A 22,568-nucleotide genomic window follows, 5' to 3' on the forward strand; every position below is an offset into this window, starting at 1 on the left:
GGAGCAGGGCCAGGGCGGGAGAGTGCCAGAGTCCTGTTTAGTCCAGTTGCGTGGGATCAATTTCAGTCTGTTACCTCCGAGGATGTGGACAGGCTGCTCGGACGAGTGAAACCAACCACCTGTCTCCTTGATCCTTGCCCATCCTGGCTTATAAAAGCTAGCCGGGAGGGGCTGGGCGATGGGCTGCGCGGGGTGGTGAATGCTTCCCTCTGTGAGGGAGCCTTCCCAGCCCCGCTGAAAGAGGCGGTCATTAAACCGCTTCTTAAAAAAACATCTTTAGACCCGGCCAATATGGCCAACTATCGCCCAGTCTCAAATCTACCATTCTTGGGCAAGGTGATTGAGAGGGTGGTTGCTGAACAACTCCAGGCACGCCTGGAAGAAGCGGACCATTTGGATCCCTTCCAATCGGGATTCAGGCCTCACCATGGGACTGAAACCGCCTTGGTCGCGCTGGTCGATGATCTCCGGCGGGCTAGGGACAAAGGTGAGAGCTGTTTCCTAGTTCTGCTGGATCTCTCAGCGGCCTTTGACACCATCGACCATAACATCCTTCTAGACCGGCTAGAGGGGTTGGGAGCTGGAGGCACTGTTATACAGTGGTTCCGCTCCTTCCTCCTGGGCCGTGTTCAGAAAGTGGTGGTGGGGGATGAGTGTTCAGACCCCTGGGCTCTCACTTGTGGGGTGCCTCAGGGTTCTGTCCTCTCCCCCATGCTTTTTAATATCTATATGAAGCCGCTGGGAGAGATCATCAGGGGGTTTGGGCTGGGTGTTCATCAGTATGCGGATGATACCCAGCTCTACCTCTCTTTCAAATCAGAACCAGTGAAGGCCGTGAAGGTCCTGTGTGAGTGCCTGGAGGCGGTTGGAGGATGGATGGCGGCTAACAGATTGAGGTTGAATCCTGACAAGACAGAAGTACTGTTCTTGGGGGACAGGAGGAGGGCAGGTGTGGAGGATTCCCTGGTCCTGAATGGGGTAACTGTGCCCCTGAAGGACCAGGTGCGCAGCCTGGGAGTCATTTTGGACTCACAGCTGTCCATGGAAGCGCAGGTTAATTCTGTATCCAGGGCAGCTGTCTACCAGCTCCACCTGGTACGCAGGCTGAGACCCTACCTGCCCGCGGACTGTCTCACCAAAGTGGTGCATGCTCTGGTTATCTCCCGCTTGGACTACTGCAATGCGCTCTATGTGGGGCTGCCTTTGAAGGTGACCCGGAAACTGCAATTAATCCAAAATGCGGCAGCTAGACTGGTGACTGGGAGTGGCCGCCGAGACCACATAACACCGGTCCTGAGAGATCTGCATTGGCTCCCAGTACGTTTCCGAGCACAATTCAAAGTGTTGGTGCTGACCTTTAAAGCCCTAAACGGCCTCGGTCCTGTATACCTGAAGGAGCGTCTCCACCCCCATCATTCAGCCCGGACACTGAGATCCAGCGCCGAGGGCCTTCTGTCTGTTCCCTCACTGCGAGAAGCAAAACTACAGGGAACCAGGCAGAGGGCCTTCTCGGTAGTGGCGCCCGCCCTGTGGAACGCCCTCCCATCACAGGTCAGGGAAATAAACAACTACCTGACATTCAGAAAAAACCTGAAGGCAGCCCTTTTTAGGGAAGTTTTTAATGTTTGATATTGTTGTATTTGGTTTCTGTTGGAAGCCGCCCAGAGTGGCTGGGGAAATCCAGCCAGATGGGCGGGGTACAAATAATAAATATTATTATATTATATTATTATTATTATAGGTGAGCGTAACCAGCAGAAGACCCACTCAGCTGGCATTTAAGAATGCTGGGGGAAATGGAAGAAAGCTCTCTGACTGGCAAAAGAAAGGTGTGAGAGTGAGGCACCAGCCAGGCCATCCTCTCTGAGGGAAGCAGTCCAGAAGTGAGGCAAAAAAATTGAGACTGGGAATGATGGGGGGGGGGGTAATATGTTTTAGCATTGGGATATATACAGTCTTCAGAAGGGAAGAGGATAGGATTACTGTGTACCGTATATGAAGAAGTGTGCATGCACACAAAAGCTCATACCAATAACAATCTTAGTTGGTCTCTAAGATGCTACTGGAAGGAATTTTTTTGTTTTGTTTCGACTACGGCAGACCAACACGGCTACCTACCTGTAACTAACATATATGAGACAGCTACTGTACTAGGTTCTATTTTCATTGATTCAAAGTTGTTAATAAGCTAGCTTTTGAGGTCAAGTAGTGTACAAAAGAATGTATGAGACATGTCGTAGTGGTATACATTATTATAAGAAGGCTTGTCTGAATTACATAAGCCCAGGGTAGGGAAACCTTTTTCTTTCAAGGGCTGCACTCTCATGGGGTAATCTGTTGGGGGCCACATACAAGCAGTATGTAGGGCCAGAGGCAAACTGTGGGTGGCGTCAGAGGTGAGGGGCGTTTGTAGCATTACAGGATTGCATAGCTCTCTCTCGGCCACCACATATTTTTTATGGGCTTGCTGAGTAGCCATTTCTCTCTCTCTCTCTCTCTCTCTCTCTCTCTCTCTCTCTCTCACACACACACACACACACACCAGAAGAGGGAGCCAGCAAGGGAAGATGGCCTGAATTATGGGCTGAATGAGAACCAACTGACTCAGAAGGTATCAGTGGAATCTGTTGCCTGGCAACTACCAACATAGAAAAACTTGCCTTCACTGAGTGAGAACCAGCTGCTCAGTCCCATTCTCCTAAGCAGAGAGGTCAACAGTGAGCTCTGATGCCTAGTAGGCAGAGGCCAAATAGAATCATCAAGGAAGACCATGGATATGAGCAAGAAATGCCACCAATATAATCCTTATACCCTACAGAAACCATGTTAATTTTGTTATTGACAATTTGTTGTTGTTGTTGTTGTTCAGTTGTTTAGTCGTGTCTGACTCTTCGTGACCCATGGGCCATGACAACTAGGGGTGGACAAATCTGTCAGTTTCGGTTTCTCTCGGTTTATCATTTTTCAATAGACAATAAAGTTTCATTCATTTGTTCATTTTTCTGACCTTAAGTTCAGTTCTCCAGATTTCTAGATCTGTTCGCATTTTTTTTAAGTCCCAATGAAAATTCGCCAACAAGTGAATTTTTCCGTGTTTGTGTGTGTGTGTTTTGAATCTAATTTTGCCTAGCATAGACATTTTTTCAAAGCAATTTTTAATACAATGGATTTTTTGTGCATTGTTTCATATGCATTTTATTCACACTTCATCCCAATATATGCATTTTTGTACACATTTGTCGGCTGGACAACTGTGTTGCAAAATTCGGAGAAGTGACCATTTCAAAGGATGGCTCTAATTTGGTCTGCATATTGCTTCAGAAAGTGTGAATTAGACAGAATCACCTGTGAACTGAATCAAATTTCTCCCTATCCCTGCTGACAACAAACCTGAATGTGATTTTCATTGTGATAACATTTTGTGAGCTGCCTTGAGAGCCTCTGTGTGTGACAAATTTGTATATTCTTATCAGTATAAATAGGTAAGAAGTAGTGATTCCCAGTCTGCAGAGCAAGAGTGGGCCCACAGGGTCTTGAAGGCCTCATGCGATCTCCCAGCCATGCCTCAGGTCCATTGCCACTGACACAGGAGAAGGCCTTCTGTGGTATAGAAAGAATAATTTTACCAAGCACAATCATAATAATAAATCTTTAATACAGTCAAAGACCAGCAAGAAAATTGTACAGTCCAATTCATATAATTGGTATCTACTTAATAAAATTACAATTAAAATTTTGCAGATTTTAAAAAGTTTTATAAAAAATTATGGATGGATCTTAACCACCTGTTGACATTCCTGCAGTGGTCCTATGGTCTAGTTCGACTAGGGTATCAGTCACTGGTATTTGCTGTCATCACAGTGTGTCTTATTCTTGTCACTATGTAGCAAAATTTTGCAACAATCCTAGTGGTGTCTATGTCTTCGTCAGCTAAAAGGTATCTGGTGTAGGCTTCCTCTGATTGACTGGGCTGTTTCACCAAGAGGGGTTCGATCAGTTATTTCCTTGAGTGGGCAATATAAAGGGCGTGCCCAGTGGATTCGATCTCATTGCCCTCACAAGGGCATAGTCTTAGGTCAATCGGGGTCTTGTTGTATCTGCCCACTTAGAGAGCTGAGGGGAGAGCGTTAAGCCGGGCCCTGGAAAATGCCCAGCAATGTTTGGGGTTATCTAATGAGTTGAGGTAATTTACTAAGTGCAGCCTTTGATGATCATAAAGAGGAACTAGGTGCAATGTCTCCCGCCACTGATGTATTAGGACAGGCAAAGAGGTACCCACTAAAATCTGTTAGACAACCATTAAAGGCACAATAGTCCTGCTCTGTTTGACATCTGACCTTCACAAAGGAGGACACATGGGGAATCTATGTGTGTCTGGTTTCTTCACTATTCAGCTTTTGGCAAAAGCTGAAAACAGACCCCTTTACCTTTGACCCCTCAGATGTGTGCTTCCAGGGCTCACTCTATTCCTGTAACTGTAATCTGTTTTAACTACTTTTAATTTGCAATTGTTGTGATAAATGGCGGCAGCAGCAGCAGCACCTGTGATGTGGATCTCCCTTCGCTTCCTTCAGCATTGGATTTTTTACTGCTCTGAAGGAGGAGAGGAGCAACCTCCTGCATTCAGCATCGTGAACAGTAGGAGAGGCTCTCCCAGGGCCCTTGGGCAAGTATTTTGCCCTAACACACTAAGGAATGAGAGAAGATTGTTTTGATGCGCAGCAGACTACATACTAAGCGGATACCATGACCAGACAATTGAAACAATACACAGAGGACTCTTAATTGACACATGAGGATTAGTCAGTTAAAACCTGCAGTGCTTCCAATTGTCCAGCCACATTATCCACTTTAAAGACCGTTTACCTTGTAGGGCTACTTTAGTATTGCTTTTCAGAGAGGAATTTCCAGCTGCAAATGTTCATTGCTTTTAGCATTTAATCCATACACCTCTTTCAACTACTTTAATTGGAACATATAGTGTTTTGTCTATCAGCTGCTGAAGAAAATTTGTGTTTGAATATGCACTTTACTAATTTAACCAAAATAATTTCCATAGGAATTATGCTTAGCTTGGTAGATCTGTCATTTTGTCAGCAGGAGTTGAGGAATTTAATTCCAGGGTTAAATGATGCCTGTTTCCAGATGGACAGCTCCTAAAACTATTCATTTATTCTCTTTCTCTGTGTGCTACACATGAAATTGCAATTGACTCTCTGCACTGCTGGGGGTATTGCACTTTTTGCATGTGAACATCCTCTTATGTTCCATCTATCCTAGAGATGTGAAATCACCATATGAATGGGGAAGGGGAAGGTACAATTCACCTCCTAAGCAACATATATTCTTTTTTCCCCTTCTTTATTTTTAAAGACAAGCATCTGTCTGGGTTTCTCCAATATGGCTCTACCTGGGATGTGTGCTTACAGCTGCAGCCTTTTCTCAGTGACTAGCATAGCAATATGAATCAAACTGCTTCTTCAAAATGCTATTTTGGCTTAGCAATGGTATAAGGTGCTCCGAGTCTACTGGGAGGAGATGGGGTTAGTTAGGGGAAGTACAGAAATTCAAATGAAGTTCAGCACAAATTTCAGAGGGGTTTAAATTGCCCAGGAAAGGTCCCTGGAATCTGAACAACTTTGCCCAGGCCAGCTGGTCCCTCCCAATCACTCTGCATATAACTCCTTTCTTGAACTGGACTTTGCACATTCACTTAAAAAAAATAATACTGTACTTATGCTGTTGTGCAAGAGGAGAGAGCTCTTTAAGAGCTCTATAAGAAGTGTGCACTTAACTGTACAAACAAAATGTCTGTGAGGGCCCTAAATCTTGTTTTGTTTTTGGCGTCAGTTTACGAATATGACTTGAAGTAATGTAAATATTAAAACGGTTGCATTTTATTTATTTTTTATCATGATTGGGACAGTCCAATGGGCAGAGAAAGAAGCAGATTTCAGAATGAGAGGAAGAATTTTTTTAACTTTAAAAAAAATGGGAAGGAACACAATTCTTTACACCACAGGCTCTTGAAGTAAAATGCCAGCAGAGAAGTGTGTCTTGGCTACCTCCCTAATCCAATGCTTGTGTGGTGCTGGACTAGGAGTCAGAACAGTAATCTATCCTCTTCCAATTGGTACAAACCACACCTGCCTCACTTGTTAATTCCGTGCCTCTTCTGCAGGCCAATGGTGAATAACCCTTTCCCCCACATACAAGTTTTTAGATTCCCTAAAGGTCCATCTTTCAAAAACACTAATACACATTGCTGATGTATATGGGACCAATAATTCCTCTCTTTCCTTTGGGGTCACTTGCATTCACAGGTTAAGGGTGAAAGTAAGCATTGTCCTACTCCATTGATTTTCATCATGCAGCTATAAGGAAGTTTAATGGATTGATGTCCCAATGAGGGATGTCCCACCGAGAGAGCTCTCATCCAGAGTGCCGCAATATGGGTGTTTTTGCTGACTCATCAACAGAGGGGAAGGAATGGAGAACACAATCATTTCTAGGCCTTGTTGTTGAGGCAGACCACCTCTCTTTGGCCTGCCATGAGCTAAAGCAGATGTGCATCACCATAGGTAACACAGAGCCCTCAGGACACTTCCAAACCCCCCTCTCCAGGTACACACCCCTTGAGGTTTTCTGCCTGGTTCCAAATGTGTCCTTGAGGTATGATAATGACTCTTGCTTGTCTGGATGGAGGGCAGAGAGGGGCAGGTGAGTGTGTACAGTAGCATCTGTCAGGGCTGCATGGACGCCTTGCTCTCCTGACTTCCCTATGTCATGCATTGCTGCAGGTTATCAAGAGGTGGAGGGGGAAGTCAGTGGGGATCTCCGCATGGTGCAGCACGGCATCGGATTGCCTCTGCCGCTGCACCGCACCGTGCCAGGCTCCCTTTACCTTCATGGTAACAGGCAGCAACATGTGGCATTGGGAAGTCAAGAAATGCACGCAGCTCCACCTGTGCGGCCCTGCCAGCCACTACTGAGTGTGTGTAGAAACTAGCCTGCTGTAAGAAGGCAAACATTTGCATTAATTGCTCGGCTCACTTTTGTCTGTCTCTGGCCCTCCCCATCACTGCCAAGCGGCTCCTGGAGGTTTGCTCAATAAGGAATTCTGCCTGTAGACTGAAAAAGGTCTTGCATTCCTGGGATAGAAGGAGAGCCAAATATGGAGATCTGGAGGGAGCTGCTTATTGTTGGTTCCCCCTGTGAATTCCCTGCGTTTAGGAAAGCCTTGAGCAAAATGCCCTCATGTGTGTGTTGGCTGGGGCAGGGAGGGAGGTGCTGTTGTGGTTGCCCATTTCCCTACGTCTCATCTAGTTGTGAGAGCCTCATAGAAAAAGGCTAAACCTTTGGTGACCTAGGGAGCCAAAGAGCAGTTTTGCTTTGTTTTTAAAGTCAAACAAATAGATGATTTATTAAAGAGCTGTTGTTGTTTCAAAAAACTACTGCGAGAAGGGATGGAAGACTGTAAAGTGGGAGGGAAGAAAATATGATTGTGACTCATGGGAAAAGGGAACCAGCTCTGCCTCAGAGAAAATGAAAGTTTCCTTTCAGAGAAAAGAGCTGTCATATGACATCTGTATTTGAGCAGAGAAATGAGGAAGTGCAAGGAGCGCTGAGAGGCTCTGGAGTAGAAAGAGGATCCCTGGGAAGAAAGACTCGGAGGAAAAGACACGGGCAAGAAAGGGAGAGGCCGAGAGAATAAGCAAATAGCCAGGTGGATAAAGAGCTCAGATCCCAAGGCAGGGCTTGCATGGCCTCGCTGGGGGCCCGAGAGGAGCGGAAGCCCCTCATAAGGCAGGAGGAGGCCCCTGACAGGCCTGCCGCATCTCCCTTTGTGGGCAGGAAGACTGCCTGTGCTGCTGTGCTGCTGGTGGAGATTCTGGAGCGAACCGCTTTTTTTGGCATCGTCTCCAACCTCGTCCTGTACCTCAACAGCAGCGACTTCAACTGGGGCGGCGCCCAGTCTTCGCGTGCGGCGTTGCTCTTCTTGGGGGCCTCCTACCTGTTTTCGCCCATCGGGGGCTGGCTTGCGGATGCTTACCTGGGCCGCTACTGGACCATCGCATTCAGCTTCCTGCTCTACTTGCTGTCGGCCTGCCTCCTGCCAGCCGTGGCCTCGCAAGATAGTCGGCTCTGGCTGTGCGGGGAGATGCCAGCTTACCCAGTACAACCCGCCTGCAGAAATGGTACTACGGACTGCAACCAGCAATTGCCAAGTCAATATTGTGCCGCTGTTATGTACAGTGGTCTACTTCTCCTGGCCCTGAGCATCAGCTCTGTCAAAGCCAACCTCACACCATTTGGCGCTGACCAGGTAAGAACAGATCTGTGCTCACACCTACCCTTCCTACTGGTATTTATACAAGGAGGATACCGGTGCACTTTGCTCCTTGTTTCATGGGCTCCTTCTGTCTTCAATATACGTTGACTGAGTAAACACAATACCTCTGAAGTACATTCAAAATGGTTTGGTTTTTTTCTCTTAAAGAATTCTGGGCACTGTGATTTATTAAAGGTTGCTGGGAATTGTAAATCTGTGAGGGGGGAAACCAGAGGGCCCAGAATTCTTTGAGGGAAATAATGTGTTTTGGATGTGCTTTAAAGGCAAAGTGTATGCAGCCTTTGGCTCATTGTCTCCTGACTCTTGTTAAAAGCAGAATGCATTATTTTAGTTTATTTTTACATACTTCCTTATACAGTGGTGCCCCGCTAGACGAATGCCTTGCTAGACGAAAAACTCGCTAGACGAACGGCATTTGTCTAGCGGAAGCTGACCCGCAAGACAAAAAAGTCAATGGGGCTGCTTCGCAAGATGAAATTTTTTTTTAGCGTGAAAACCTCCGCGCTCCATTGCCGCTTCGCTAGACGAAAAATTTGCTCTACGAAAAAACTCGTAGAACGAATTGTTTTCGTCTAGCGGGGCACCACTGTATCCTGCTTTTCAGTACAGATTTTCCGCAGTAGCAATATAAGAAATCACAACATAAACCTAAATGATTTAAAACAAAATTAGAAAAGGCCTCCAAAAATTGAAAAGTTTTTAACTTGCGGCTGAAAAGATAACAGACTCATTGTTAAGCAAACCTCTCTGGGGAGGGACTTCTAAAGTAGGAGCCCTAACTAAAGCATCTTTTTCAGTATGCTGGCTTTTCTTCTTCTTCAGTCGTTTTTCAATTAAATGTAGCTTTTCTCTTTCTATGTGTTGTTTTTCTGAAAAAGACAATAAAAGCTTTTTTCATTTTTTAAAAAAAGTAGAATTCTTGTTATTATCATAATCATCAATAATACTAATAACAACCCACCCTTCACCCTAAGATCCCAGGGTGGGTTACAACAATTAAAACACAATGTTAAAAAAAAATTGAAACAACTTACAATCACAGAAATAAAGCAGGTCTTAAAAAAATATACATCTAATCTGTGAACAGGCAGGGTAACAAGTCCATCTTCAGGATTCAGCAAAAGCTGTGTAATGAAGAGGCCTCCTCCATGATAAGGGAATTCCTTCTCCCGGGTTTCCACCCCCCCCCAAAAAAAAAAACCTCTGAGGGAAAGAGGCGTTCTTTCAGATATTTGGGGGCCCAGATCGTTTAGGGCTTTAGCATGAGAATGGTTTCTGATACATGTACCAATAGGGTCAACACTTCCGTCATGCTCAGTTTTTACCCAGAACACCATTAAAACCAAACAAACATGTGTAAAAGCATCTGCAGCCAGGGGTCTTTCATATTTGTAGGAGATTAGGCAACTTCCTCACTGAGTTCCTTACAGAGAACAAGGAAGAGCATTTTCTCCTTTCCCCCTGAGAGCAAATTGAATTCCCCTTATCCTGGTCCCAGAATGGAGATACTTGTCTACTTGCGGCAGAACTAGAGCTAAGCCAAACTAGTCCCCCCAATTCTCCATGCTATTTGTGGGTTGCAAAATTGGGGGGTGGGGTGGGGGCAATTTTACCAAATATTCTTGGTGGGCAAGTTTCTCCGTCCACCCCCCCCAAAAAAATTCTATTTTGAGAAATTTTGGTTCACTTAATGGTGAATGTTGCTGAGTTTATTTATTTGTTTTATGACCTGCTTCCTAGAGTTGGATATTGGTGAGTGAAGGAAGCAGTGGGCTAAGAGAGGACTGGAAGGATCAGGGGCGGAGGAAGCCTCTTGGCCACCCGGGGTGGCAAATGCCGTGCAGAGGCACCCCCCTGGGGGCGGGGTGTCTTGACGCATGCGCCGCACATGCGCAGTCCATCCGGGCCAGCGCTGCTGCTCCCACGGCGACCAAGGGAGCTGCCCCAGCTGTCTGTAAAGCAGCACGGACGGGGTCCTGGGCGGCGGGGCTCGGCTTGGGGAGTGGCAGGAGGGGCCGCCAAGTGTCACCCCCCTCCCCTGGAACCTGGGGTGCACCGCCCCCATCGCCCCTCCCTTGTTATGCAGCTGGGAAGGAGTAGGGGCCAAGTCCATTGCTTCCTTCAACTGTATTAAGCAATACTATTTTATTGTTTAATAACATCTTAAATGAAGGAATTGCATGCAGGCGGTCACAAGTTCAATCCTTGGCATCTGGTAGGAGTGGGAGAGACCTTTAGTGCTAGAGAGGCACTGCCAATTGGTGTAGAGATAATACTGAGCTAGGTATCGGGCAGCTTGCTGTGTTCTTATTAAAGCTAAATCCACAGTTGTGCCAACGTTTAATGGATGACAAAATTCAGGAGGCCATTTTGGTAAATATCCACCAGAATGCGGCTGAAATTCCCCAACAGAACATAAAAAGAGCTTTCTGGATCAGGCCATTGGCCCATTTTAGTCCAGCATCCTGTTCTCACAGTAGCCAACCAACAAGCAAGATTGGAAAAACAACAGCACTTTCCCGTCCTGCGGTTTCCAGCAATTGCATTCAAAAACATGATTGCCTTCAACTGTGGAGGCAGAGCATGGCCATCACAAAACTTCCAAGTGTCTCTATTTTCCAGATTTAGAGAAGCCGTCCCAGATTCTGATTGGATCCCGGATTGTCCCACTTTTCCTTAGGATGTGCCTATTTTCATTGGAGAAATGTTGGAGGGTATGGAGTTTTCCGACCCCTGAGCCTTCTGAAGGCAATCCTTGTATAGGGAAACCTTTTTTAATGTTAAAGTTTTATTATGTTTTTATATATGTTGGGAGCTGCCCAGAGCGGCTGAGGCACCCAGTAAGATGTGTGGGGTATAAATAATAAAATTACCATTATGGAATGGGACGTCCTTATTTTCATCAGAGAAATGTTGGAGCGTATGCCATCATGGCTGATAGCCTTTGATAGCTCTTTCCTCCATGAAAACAAAACCGCCAAGCTTCAAAAGGAGTTTGAAAAATAGAAACCATGTAAGAAATTTATTTTCTGAATAAATCTGGCTTGGTAGACAGACCAGTAGAATGGCTTTGTTCCCACCCCCCACCCCAATGCAAGAGAGCTTCAGTGTAGCTCCTGCAGTACTGGTTGCCCCACCTTGTCCAGAACATTCCAGGTTAACCCTTCGTCACCCCTCCTTCTTAGATTGTGTCTTCACAGTTATTTGGTAACTCGTCAGCCAGCACCCTCAAAATGTGGTATAGGGATATGCTAAAGAGACGATATAGTGCTCTCCCGCTCAAACTGCCACCCACCGTCCAGTTTTTGTGCATCTTCGTCAAAGCCATGATACCCCACCCACTTCCCCATAATTGTTCACAAGCCAAGAAGAAGCCATTGCCTCCCTTGCAGTGGATAAGTCTTCTCCTCACCAGGGTTTGGTGTGTCAGGATACAGCTGCCTCTGTCAAACTCGACCTCAGGGCCCCCTTGGTTTGCACCTCATTCCCACGAAAGAGCTTTCCATGTTTGGAAATCAGCCTTGCAAATAAGACCACAACGGTTATCAACTCCTATAAATGTTTACTAGTCCTAGTCCACTTATACTTGGATAGAAAGGACCCGTTGTCTTTCAGGTTTCAAATATATCCCTTGCCAGTCACATGGAGACAATTCTTACAGGGATAAGTCATACAAGCAACTTGTCTGTCAGAACATGGTCTCACTCCTCTGTACTTTTAAAAATTTGAAGGTGACGGACCGTGGCCGGGATGCCACCCGACGTTTCTTCAACTGGTTCTACTGGAGCATTAATATTGGGGCTGTAATCTCTCTGCTGGTGATTGCCTTCATCCAGCAGAATGTGGACTTCCTTATTGGCTATGCCATCCCTGCTGGCTGCCTGGCCCTGGCCCTCATCGTCTTCCTCTTGGCTGCCCCTACCTTTGTCACAAAGCCTGCGGCTGGCAGTCAAGTCTACCCCATGTTCCAGTTGGCCCTCCAGAAAAGCTGCTGTGGCCAAGCAATCCAGAAGATGACCACCAAAACCAGGTAAAGCAGAGGATATCTCTTTCGGCTGGCCAAGGCCATTTGCCCTATGGGACTTTCCTCTGAGCATTGCTGGATATGCGCTTAAGGCTGGCATGAGCACCACTCAAAAAGCATGTGTGTAGCAGTTGGTTTAAAAAACAAAACTTCTTTAGATCAGTCAGAAAGGGTTAAGCATTACCTTCTGTTAAGGAGTTACCCTTCACCTAGATGGCATTAACACAGTGCACATGTACAGATGCAGCAAATGAGATGGCAGAATCTTGAGGGAATTATGGACTTTACCACTTTAGGATGCAAGTAGGGGGTGATATTAAAAACAACAACCCCAGGGTCCATAAAATGGTTCTTGTTTGGTCTGTTCTCTATGATGTTAGCTTTGTACTTTCAGAGAGTTTCTTAAACACACAAACACACACTATAATTTTTTTTTAAAAAAATGGCATCCCCTGCTACAGTCTGAAGTAATACAGCCTATTCAACCTCTTCATTCTGCTGCATTTTCAGACAAGGCCGCATAAACTTATCCTGAGGGAATAGCTTCTTAATTAATTTAATATTCTATCCCCCCCCCCCATAATCTAATGGAAAAAAGCACAGTGAAAATGTGACTAGCGAAGCTGAGCCCTGGAATTATTGGGAGCTCTCATAGTATTTGGTTGGTCCACTTGTGTTGTGTGGAAAGGGACCGTATAAAAAGACCCCTGAAGAAGGGCGGAAAGTACCTTCCAGTTGCAGTAGGTGAAGCAATGCATGCTTCTCACTCACCAAGTGCACTGGAATCTGCCAGATAAGATACTGAGCCAGGCCATTAGTCCTTCGAGAGCAAGGATCTTTGGTTCTCCAGATGGTGTTGGAGTTCCCATTATTCCTTACTACAGATCATTTCTGAAGGGTCTGATGGGAGCTGTAGTCCAACAACACCTGGAGGGCCGCAGGGTTCCCCATTCATGGACTAGCCCAATATTGTTTGCACTGTCTGGCCGCAGGTGTGCCAAGGTTTCGGATGGGTTTTTCTTTGCCCTGCCTAAAAATGTCAGGAATTGAACCTGGAACCTTCTTCATCCAAAGCATTTGCTTCACCACCCACAGAACTCTCCTTACAGCAAAGATGGAAAACCTGTGGTCCTCCAGATGTTGTTGAACTGTTACAGCTTTTGTTGTCCTTGACCATAGGCCGTGCTGGCTATGGCTGATGGGAGTTGTGGCCCTCTATGTTATCTGGTGCCAAGTTTCCTATCCCTTACAGCAGGGCAGGAGGAGAAACAGTTCTCACTCTACTTCTTCCAACCCATAGGAATGCACTCTCAGGGCCAAGGCTCAAAGGGGCTGTGGTCTTTGTGGGAAATAGATGGGTACTTTGTCCACCTTCTGAAGAAGTGTGCATGCACACGAAAGCTCATACCAAGAACAAACTCAGCTGGTCTCTAAGGTGCTACTGGAAAGAATTTTCTATTTTGTTTCGACTATGGCAGACCAGCACGGCTACCCACCTGTAACTTTGAACAGGTTGTTGAGTTCTGGGGAATGTTACTTCAGGCTCTGTAATAACAGTCTTGATTCCTATAAATCAAGTGAAACTGCTATTTGGGGATAAGAAGCCCACATGAATGCATTTGAAGTCTGTATTGTGACCCTAGTCATGTTATAAAAGCCCTAATACACTTTTGTTTTTCCTTTTATCGACAGAACACATAGTAACCAGTCAGAAGCCGAGGCTAATGGCTCACTTTCAGGTCCAAGGACTCAGCCTGTGGGGATGTCACATGAGAATATTGCCAACTTCCAAGTGATAATGAAGATCCTACCTGTGTTGCTCACTCTCATCCCGTACTGGATGGTCTATTTCCAGGTAGGGCATGGCACCGTTTCCTTATTCTGGTCTGAAGCACTGATCCATTTCGTGCAGGTATGGGGAAGCTGTGGCCCTCTGGATGTTGCTGAACTGCAGCTCGCAGCATCCCTAACTGTTGGCAATGTTGGCTTGGGCTGATGGGAGTTGGGAGTCCAAAAACATTTGGAGGGTTACAGCTTCCCCATACCTGGTTTAGTGGCTGAAGTTAGAAGGAGTGGAGGGTTAAAGGATGTCCTTTCATTGCCAAAATGTTCTTAAACCATGTGTGACTTCATACTTTCATAATAATAATAATAATAATACATAATAGTAATAGTGTTGTACAGGAACCCTCTCCATTTGGTCACTTTACATTAAGCATGAAGCTTGGTCTTTGGCCTACATAAGCTCTGCCCCGTCCTTAGCAGGGAAGCAAATTCAACAAGGATTGCAACCCACTATGCATGCACACAGGTGGCGTTGTGGTCTAAACCACTGAGCCTTGGGCTTGCCGATCGGAAGGTCAGTGGTTCGAATCCCCACCACGGGGTGAGTTCCTCGGTCCCAGCTCCTGCCAACCTAGCAGTTCAAAAGCACGTCAAAAGTGCAAGTAGGTAAATAGGTACTGCTCCGGCGGGAAGGTAAACGGCGTTTCCGTGCACTGCTCCGGTTTTGCCAGAAGTGGCTTAGTCATGCTGGCCACATGACCCGGACAAACTGTCTGCGGACAAATGTCGGCTCCCTCGGCCAGTAAAGCGAGATGAGCGCCGCAACCCCAGAGTCGTTTGCGATTGGAGTTAACTGTCAGGGCTTCTTTACCTTTTATGCATTCATGTGGGCTCAAGCCCAAACTTAGTTCCAAGCAAACTTGCATAGGGTGATCAGACTGCAAGGTCCCTAGCAGGGCTAGATTTGGACCTTTAGAGGCCCTAAGCACTTAAAGGATTTTGGTTCCCTCTTCTATATCTAATTCAAAATATAAACAATAAAAAACCATAAAATAAAATTTATTTTTTGAAATGAAATGAAACCTACAGTAAGATGGGAAAGAACGTTTAGTTTTATATATTTGTATAAATAATGTTTGTGTTTGTTCAGCTGCATCATATGGTCCATGGTAAATCTTGCAATGGGAAATTTCTGTGGTGCCCCCCCTTCCCTTGGCGCCCTAAGCACGTGTTAATTTTGCTTAATGGTTAATCCAGCCCTGGTTCCTAGGGGCTATAGAAAAAACAGAAGTCTGCCCATTTCATTTCCCCCTTGGTTCCTGTTGGCTTTTACAGCACAGCTGTAAAGTTGACAAGCAGTTACTATAAAGTGAAATGAAATGCACATTAAAAAGCAAAGCTATGGAAGCAGAGATGTTTCTATTCCCTTACATTTTTTTCAACAAGGTCATAAATCCTTGTTTGTAGGTGAGTGGGTTGCCAGGAAAATGTGAAACCATTTATCCCAAAGAGATATTTGCGAGGGAAAAGGAGCAAGCGTGGAGACAACAATAAAACAGATTATTCTAAATGTTAAAAATTGCTTAGGAGGATGTCTGTTTTGATACAAGCTCATGGTGTTTCCATACAACACGGTTTCACTTATCCACTCTGAGGTGCTATGGCACTAAGTCAGCTGTTGAGAGAGGTCTTCCTTCTCGGAGGCACCAGGCATCTCAGCAGGGATAGGGAACTTCCAGGTGTTGCTGGACTCCATTTGCTATCACCCCTGACTGTTGGCCATGCTGGGTGGGCCTGATGGGAGTCCAAATCCAACAATAGAGGGCTACAGGTTACCTACCCCTAGCATTTTTTTGTAATGAATCAGTTTAATAATATGCCTTTTAACTGCTTAACCAATTCATGATTAAAATCAGAGTTGCGCCAAAATGGGTTGAGGATACACATTGCACAGAATACATGGCCTCTTATGTTATCAATTAAACACACCCGAACTCACTTTCACTGATTACTGGGGATAGGTCTTCAAAACAGTGGGGAAATGGTACCTCATTCTGAGTAAAAGTAGGTGCCCTTGCTGTGGTTGGCTTTGTGATGTCATCATGTAGCTAAATCTGATTGGCCAACTACAAGGCAACCGATCCCTGAGGTGCTCAGATAATGAATTTCACTGTTCTTGCAGCATCTACCATGCAGATGGCTGGGAGATCAATGTGTGTTGAAGACCCATGGGTGGGTATGGGCACATCAAAGAAAGCCCTGTGCAAATGCTTATTTATAAGGACTTTCAAAGTTTCTTAGTTTGTGTGGGCATCTGCTACATTTACACCCCTGACTTTCCTCCATGACGGAACTCACGGTGGCATACAAGGGTTCTCCCCAGATGTTCTCCCCAGATGTTCTTCCCATCCAGGCATTGACCAAACCCAGGCATGCAAACATAGCCACCAAATCTTGGTGCCCAGCGGAGTTTTTCTGGGTGACTCCTGGGGGCCAGGGCATTTTGGGGCTCCCCAGTGTTTTTTTTTTATGGGGCTGGGACCCTCAATGTTCAGAGGGCCATGCACATGACATCAGGACATCGCACTGGGCACCCTCAAATATCCAGAGAAGCTGGCACCTCTGACTGCAAAGCTTCAACTAAGTGGCTGCATAATGGGTCTCAGACCAGAACCTGGGCCCTACGTTCCTGTTTTTCATACTTTATTAGTGTTTCAGGGCTGCAACATATTCTTTGCTTGCAATGGATGAATGAGTTTATTCCAGATTCAACTAAGTTGTTTTGGGGTTTGTTTGGTTTTTTTGCAATTGTAACCCCATATATTACACAGGCTGACCCCACTCCTGTGTTTTTGTTTCCCTTACTTAAACCCTCTTCTGGTCTCGAGAGACATTTCTTCATGGTTCTGGCTGCTTTATATGACAGAAAGTAGGGGGTTTTGTACCATGCACAGGATTTGGGTGACAATTTCCACTTTTGTAGCAGAGGCAGCCGAATATGCAAATGCGATCAGATCTGCATATCTAGCCACCAGGGAGAGAACACATTAAATGTTTCTTATTGGCATTTAATATGATCAGGGATTTAAACAGCTCTGGCTGGCTTTATTAGATGCATTATTTGTGAGTTTCAGGGAGACTTGATATCACTGACAATGATTTAAGAGTTCCTGAATTTTACAACAGATTCATCTGTTTGTAAAGTTGGTTCAAAATTGTTTCCTTATTTCTTCACATCAAGGAATAACACAAGAATAGTTGTCTGCATGTGGTGGGCACTGCCAATGACATCCAGACGTTTGATCACCACAGAGCTTATACCAAACATTTTTGGTTCCATAAACTCACCCCCAGTGCTGCTTACTCTACCTTAGCAAAGGAGAAGCTTTATCAGTACTTTGCATGCGCCACTAAGGAAGATAATAACACAATAAAATTCAAAGCCGCAACAATTATTTGCACATTTATTAAAAATCCAGTTGAAACTATTTAGTTTAGTTAATTCAACAAAATTGATTAGCTTGATCCAGATATATCAGCTTCTCAAAATCTGATTGTCGTTTACACTTCCAGTGCTTCCCTGCTGCCCCCAGTAATACCCCCCTTTGGGAACCACTGGCTTAGACCTTGACAGTCAGCTGGGTTGGGGTCAATCAAAGACTCGTGATCTTTCTAGCTGAGCATATATATCTTTAATGGCATTCCTCTTGTCTTGCGTTTTAGATGCAGTCAACCTACTACCTGCAGGGTCTGCACCTCTACATCCCCAACATCTTTCAGAAGAGTCAGCGGAACAACAGTGCTTTCTCAGTGGCCGCAGAGGGTCACTACACGGTAAGCCATGAGAAACAATGCTGTGTGGCTTCGTTAGACCTTCGTTAGGCAGTGGAAGACCATCCAGCCCAGACGACGGAGCTTGTGCCAAGCAGCTCTGTGCTTTAAGAAGGGGACGAGCTGTAGTGACTTGGGTCACATTGTGTTCAAATGTGGCACCCACCGCAACAAATGTCTCTTTTAAGTGGAGGAGATATGGGTGCTCAACAGCTCCAATGAAGAGGCTGAGCCTGTGGTGAATGTGTTAAGGAACAACAGGGCTTCTTCGGGGAAGGGACATAAAGCAACAGCCCGGTTCTGCCCAGAGCAACATTCCTCCTCCTCTGCAACAACCCAGGCACAATCCCTATTTTTATAGGCAGAATAGCTGCTGACAAGCTGCATGTGACTCTGGCAATGATAACAGGCCTCAGACACCACAAACAGAAGAGAAATTGTTGCACTTCCCCTCAGGCCCCAAACTGTGTTGCGCTAAGCTAAGGGGAGAGTTGAGATTGGAATAAGGATGGGATGCATAAACGCAGGAGAGAATGAGAGATTCTTGGAAAAGAACTCAGGCATTCATGTTGGCTTTGGACTTCTTTCTTAAGGGAATGCCCTTCTATCTCATGAACAGGAAGCAGTCTCTTTTATTTGAAGGACTTAAACGGCATTTATTTCTCTCTCCCCGTCCCCCATCCTTTCTGATATTGCTTGCCCGTCTCCTCAGTTCGGTAGCTGTGCTGCTTTTATTACTATTTCTCAACTTCATTCTGGGGAAAACATCCTCAGAATATGCAACCATGAGCCATATAGTGGTCTCTGGAAATCTGTTGAAAAAAATGTATGAGTGGGTTCATTTCATTCTTGCAGGGAGCCAACCATATGCAGAGATTGCCACAAACAGGACTGTGCTTTTTGCACAATCTGTAAAACACTCTATTGTGGGGAATATGATAAAAGCATGATCATGTAATTGGATTGCTTGTATACAACCAACCCATGATAATCAGGGGTGAGAAAGCACACTGTGATATTGGGCAGCCACTACATGTTTAGAAGGTTGTACCAATTGCCCATGGCAGCTGGGGACAGTTGACACAATCAGACTAGTGCATTCAAAAAAGTTGGTTGAGCAGAAGCAGTTCTGTGGTTCCTTCATCAGTTTGCAACTCAACCCACTTACCACAGCAGGGCAGCCATTCCTGGCACAGTAAATAAATAAGGGTCGGATTGTGAGGAGTGAGCATTTGGGAGAAGCAATGACACCCAGTGTTGAAAGTGGTTGCTGAACTCTGCATGGACCCGCTCATCGTGACAGTATGGTGGTGTGTATTGTCCCTTTGCAGCTCCATAGAATCCAAGCCTATTGCATGACATCCCATCAAATAGGTGTTCCCACATCCACTAGCTCCATAGAAGTGTCAATGGTATCTGTAAGCAGAGCTTTTTTTCAGCTAGAACTCACTGGTACTTCGTTCCAGCACCTCTCAAGTGGGCACCATAGCCATTATAAGAGAATAAGAGAGGCATTCATGGTGAGTTCCTGCACCTCCTATTCTAGAAAAAACAACACTGTATGTAAATATATCTGAAGTGCGCGCGCTCTCTCCCCAGTTCCCAGATGCCTGGCTCCTTCTAGCTAATGTGGTGGTTCTGCTGGTCCTGGTCCCACTAAAGGACCGGGTCATAGACCCGTTCCTGGCAAAGAGGAAGCTATTGCCTTCAGCACTAAAGAGGATGGCTCTAGGCATGTTCTTTGGGCTTGCCTCAGTTGTTGTTGCAGGTGAGTCATTCATTTATATGTATCAATCCCAACCGCTTCCAGACAGGCAGGATCGTAGCTAAGGGGTGGTGAGGAAGGCCCCCACCAGGGGCGCAGGCGGGGTGTGTGTGCGAAATTGGCTTAAAAATATGCCCATAAATATGTCTATAAATAAAAATATTGATTTTTGCCTCATAAGACAAGGCTTTAAATAGAGGGTCTTTATATGACATGCAGGGCCCTGTTTTTCCCTATTTTTTCCTGTCCCAGGAACAGCGACTGGTCCTATACACACACACACACACACACACACACACACACACACAGGCATGGCCTATGATTAAACATATCCCATCTGTGAAATGCATCCTTACTATGGGTCTAAAGGCTGCTTCTGCTCAATAGGTGTTCTGGAGTCTGAGCGTCTGAAATACGTGAACAACAATGGGACCATCTCACAGAGAATTGGGAAGGATGTTTACAATGCAGCCCCGCTCTACATCTGGTGGCAAATCCCTCAATACCTGCTCATTGGAATCAGCGAAATCTTTGCCAGCATTCCTGGTAAGCAGCACAGAAGAGTTTTCTATGGCACTAGCAAGCAAACACCTGGAACTGCACACAAGGGGGAAAGCTGCTGGGGGGGGGGTCAATGGAAGCCTAAATACAGCTATGGTTTATGGAGCCTAGAATAATGGTTTAAAAATAGCTGGCACCTTGCTCTTCTGGTTAACCAAAACTCCTTTCTCCCAGGGCTGGAGTTTGCCTACTCAGAAGCTCCCAAATCCATGCAAGGAGCCATCATGGGTCTCTTCTTCTTCATTTCCGGCGTGGGATCACTTTTAGGATCTGGCCTCCTGACATTGCTCTCTGTGCCGGCCAATGGCTGGATGCACTGCCCAGAGGATTTCGGTAAGTGACACAACATCTGCTGCCCTTTAGCTACAAGTAGCGGGTGAAATTGGACTGTAGGGAGAGTTAAAGGGCCTCTTGACATGCCCCTCTTAGGGTCTGGGCTTTGGCCTATGTCCGAGTTATAAGGGCAGGACAGCGTAGGCGAGAAAGGAACCTGGTGTGTCTGAAAGGCTGCAAAGAAGGTATGTTGTCAGGAGGCTGCTGTAGACAGAGAATACGAGGAAAGAATTGCCTGGAGTGGTGAATGCTGCAGTCCATGGCAATGGGACTCCCTGCTGCTGGCCTGCTTTGTGTACACTAATGGCTCTCCCTTTTTCTCCCCTAGGGAACATTAACAAATGTCGGATGGATTATTATTTCTTCCTGCTGGCCGGGATTCAGACAGTAACCTGTGTCCTCTTTGTCTGGATCTCCATCCGCTACGAGCGCCAGCAGCAGCGGTCCCTCTGCCTCCGCTCCGCTGGCCGCGAGGGCAACTAACATCCTCTGCCTTCTTCCACTGGGACTGCAAAGAGGCGCCAGAGTCCCCTGGATCTCAGCATGCTGCGGAATCCCCACCACTGTAGCCTATATGGTTAACTGCTGGGACGTTGCAGAGGCCAATGGTATATAAAAGGATTAGAGAAATTAATTGGGGATAGAGCTGTCAGTGGCAGCCAGCCAAAGACGACAACCGCACGTTCAAAGTGTCATTAACGTCTTAGTTCTCAAAGCTGAGCCCGGGGAGCCCAAATTAATTATCCCGGGATATAAGCCACTGTGACTAAGTCACACGGACCCGTTCTCTGACCTGGCAAAGCTGCTCTTGCTCCTGTGAGTACTTAACATTCCTTTTGCAGTTCAGCTGTCCTTTTTGGTAGTGGGATTAAACCCCAAAATAAGAGGTGAGTTTTCCCTGTATATCTCCTCCCCCTACCCCCTCCTCTCCCCCCCCCCCCCATGCCCAAGCCAATGACAAGACCATTCTATCTTTAAGCTACTGTGCAGCCTTCTTGAAAGTCACCTCCTCGGGAAAATTATTCTCTCTGGTCAAGGGTAAAGTGTAGCAAATGGAGATGTGGCTGGTGATGGGTTAAGACATCAAATATATACAACAAAGCTTTTCACGCAACGAGATCTGGTGTGGAGGGATCCACAGTCCTCTTCTGAGAATGGACATGGCCTTTAAGGTGTGCACCATCAGTTACTGAGAGCCAGTTTTGTCACAGAGAAAACGACACCTGTTGCCTTGCTTCTGGGGGGCATGGCTTCTGTTGCATGAAAGAAAGAAAGTGGTGGGCCTGGGATTTGAAGAGCACAACAGTGTTAATGGGGCCAAGAGAAGATGGAAAGGAATGGCACTTGTGGAATGGGGACTTCCTGACTGCTCCCTCCCACCTCACGGCAGCCCTTAGACTCAAACATCCAGCAATGGCAGGAGATGGGGTACGGCAGGGACTGCAATGGGAAATCAGAGGAATCTGACAGGGGTGTCTTGGGGAAGCTTTAAGTACTTTAGGACCTCTGTGGATCCAAGCACTTGTATTTTGAACATATGCAATGTGAACCTACGTCACTTCATTTTCCATGTGGGGAATACAGGGATAGATTTATATTGTGGAATGGAAACATCGGTCACTTTCAATTAAAAATAAATAAATCACCCAATGCGTTTCTGAACCTCTGACTGAACAAACTTCACTTGCGAATGTGAGCCGGCACAAAATCTAAAATAGCGTTTCGATAATTGCTTTAGTAAGCCTTCTTGTGGCCTTTTAAGTCCATCTCAACATTCCTTTTGGAATGCAAAGAAGAGTAGAGTTATCTTTGCAATGCCAAAACCCCAAAGGTGAAAAGCTGATTTCTGTGTCGAAGAAGCCTGGCATAGATGCGGGTCAAAGGCCACAGGTTGTTCCTAGTGTGGCATCTTTAAC

The 22,568-nt window shown here is 45.9% G+C and overlaps 1 protein-coding gene across 1 annotated transcript; it reads left to right on the forward strand.

The window, feature by feature from the left end:
• The first annotated feature begins 7,762 nt into the window (after positions 1-7,762).
• Positions 7,763-21,560, forward strand: SLC15A3 (solute carrier family 15 member 3). Its single transcript, XM_033157419.1, has 8 exons — positions 7,763-8,326; positions 12,085-12,383; positions 14,070-14,232; positions 17,886-17,996; positions 19,593-19,761; positions 20,146-20,304; positions 20,494-20,652; positions 20,981-21,560. Exons 1-8 carry the CDS (start codon positions 7,763-7,765, stop codon positions 21,133-21,135), a joined length of 1,779 nt encoding a protein of 592 aa, XP_033013310.1. The 3' UTR covers positions 21,136-21,560.
• The last annotated feature ends 1,008 nt before the right edge of the window (positions 21,561-22,568 follow it).

Source organism: Lacerta agilis, chromosome 1 (genome assembly GCF_009819535.1).
Source record: "Lacerta agilis isolate rLacAgi1 chromosome 1, rLacAgi1.pri, whole genome shotgun sequence".
Classification (NCBI taxonomy): domain Eukaryota; kingdom Metazoa; phylum Chordata; class Lepidosauria; order Squamata; family Lacertidae; genus Lacerta; species Lacerta agilis.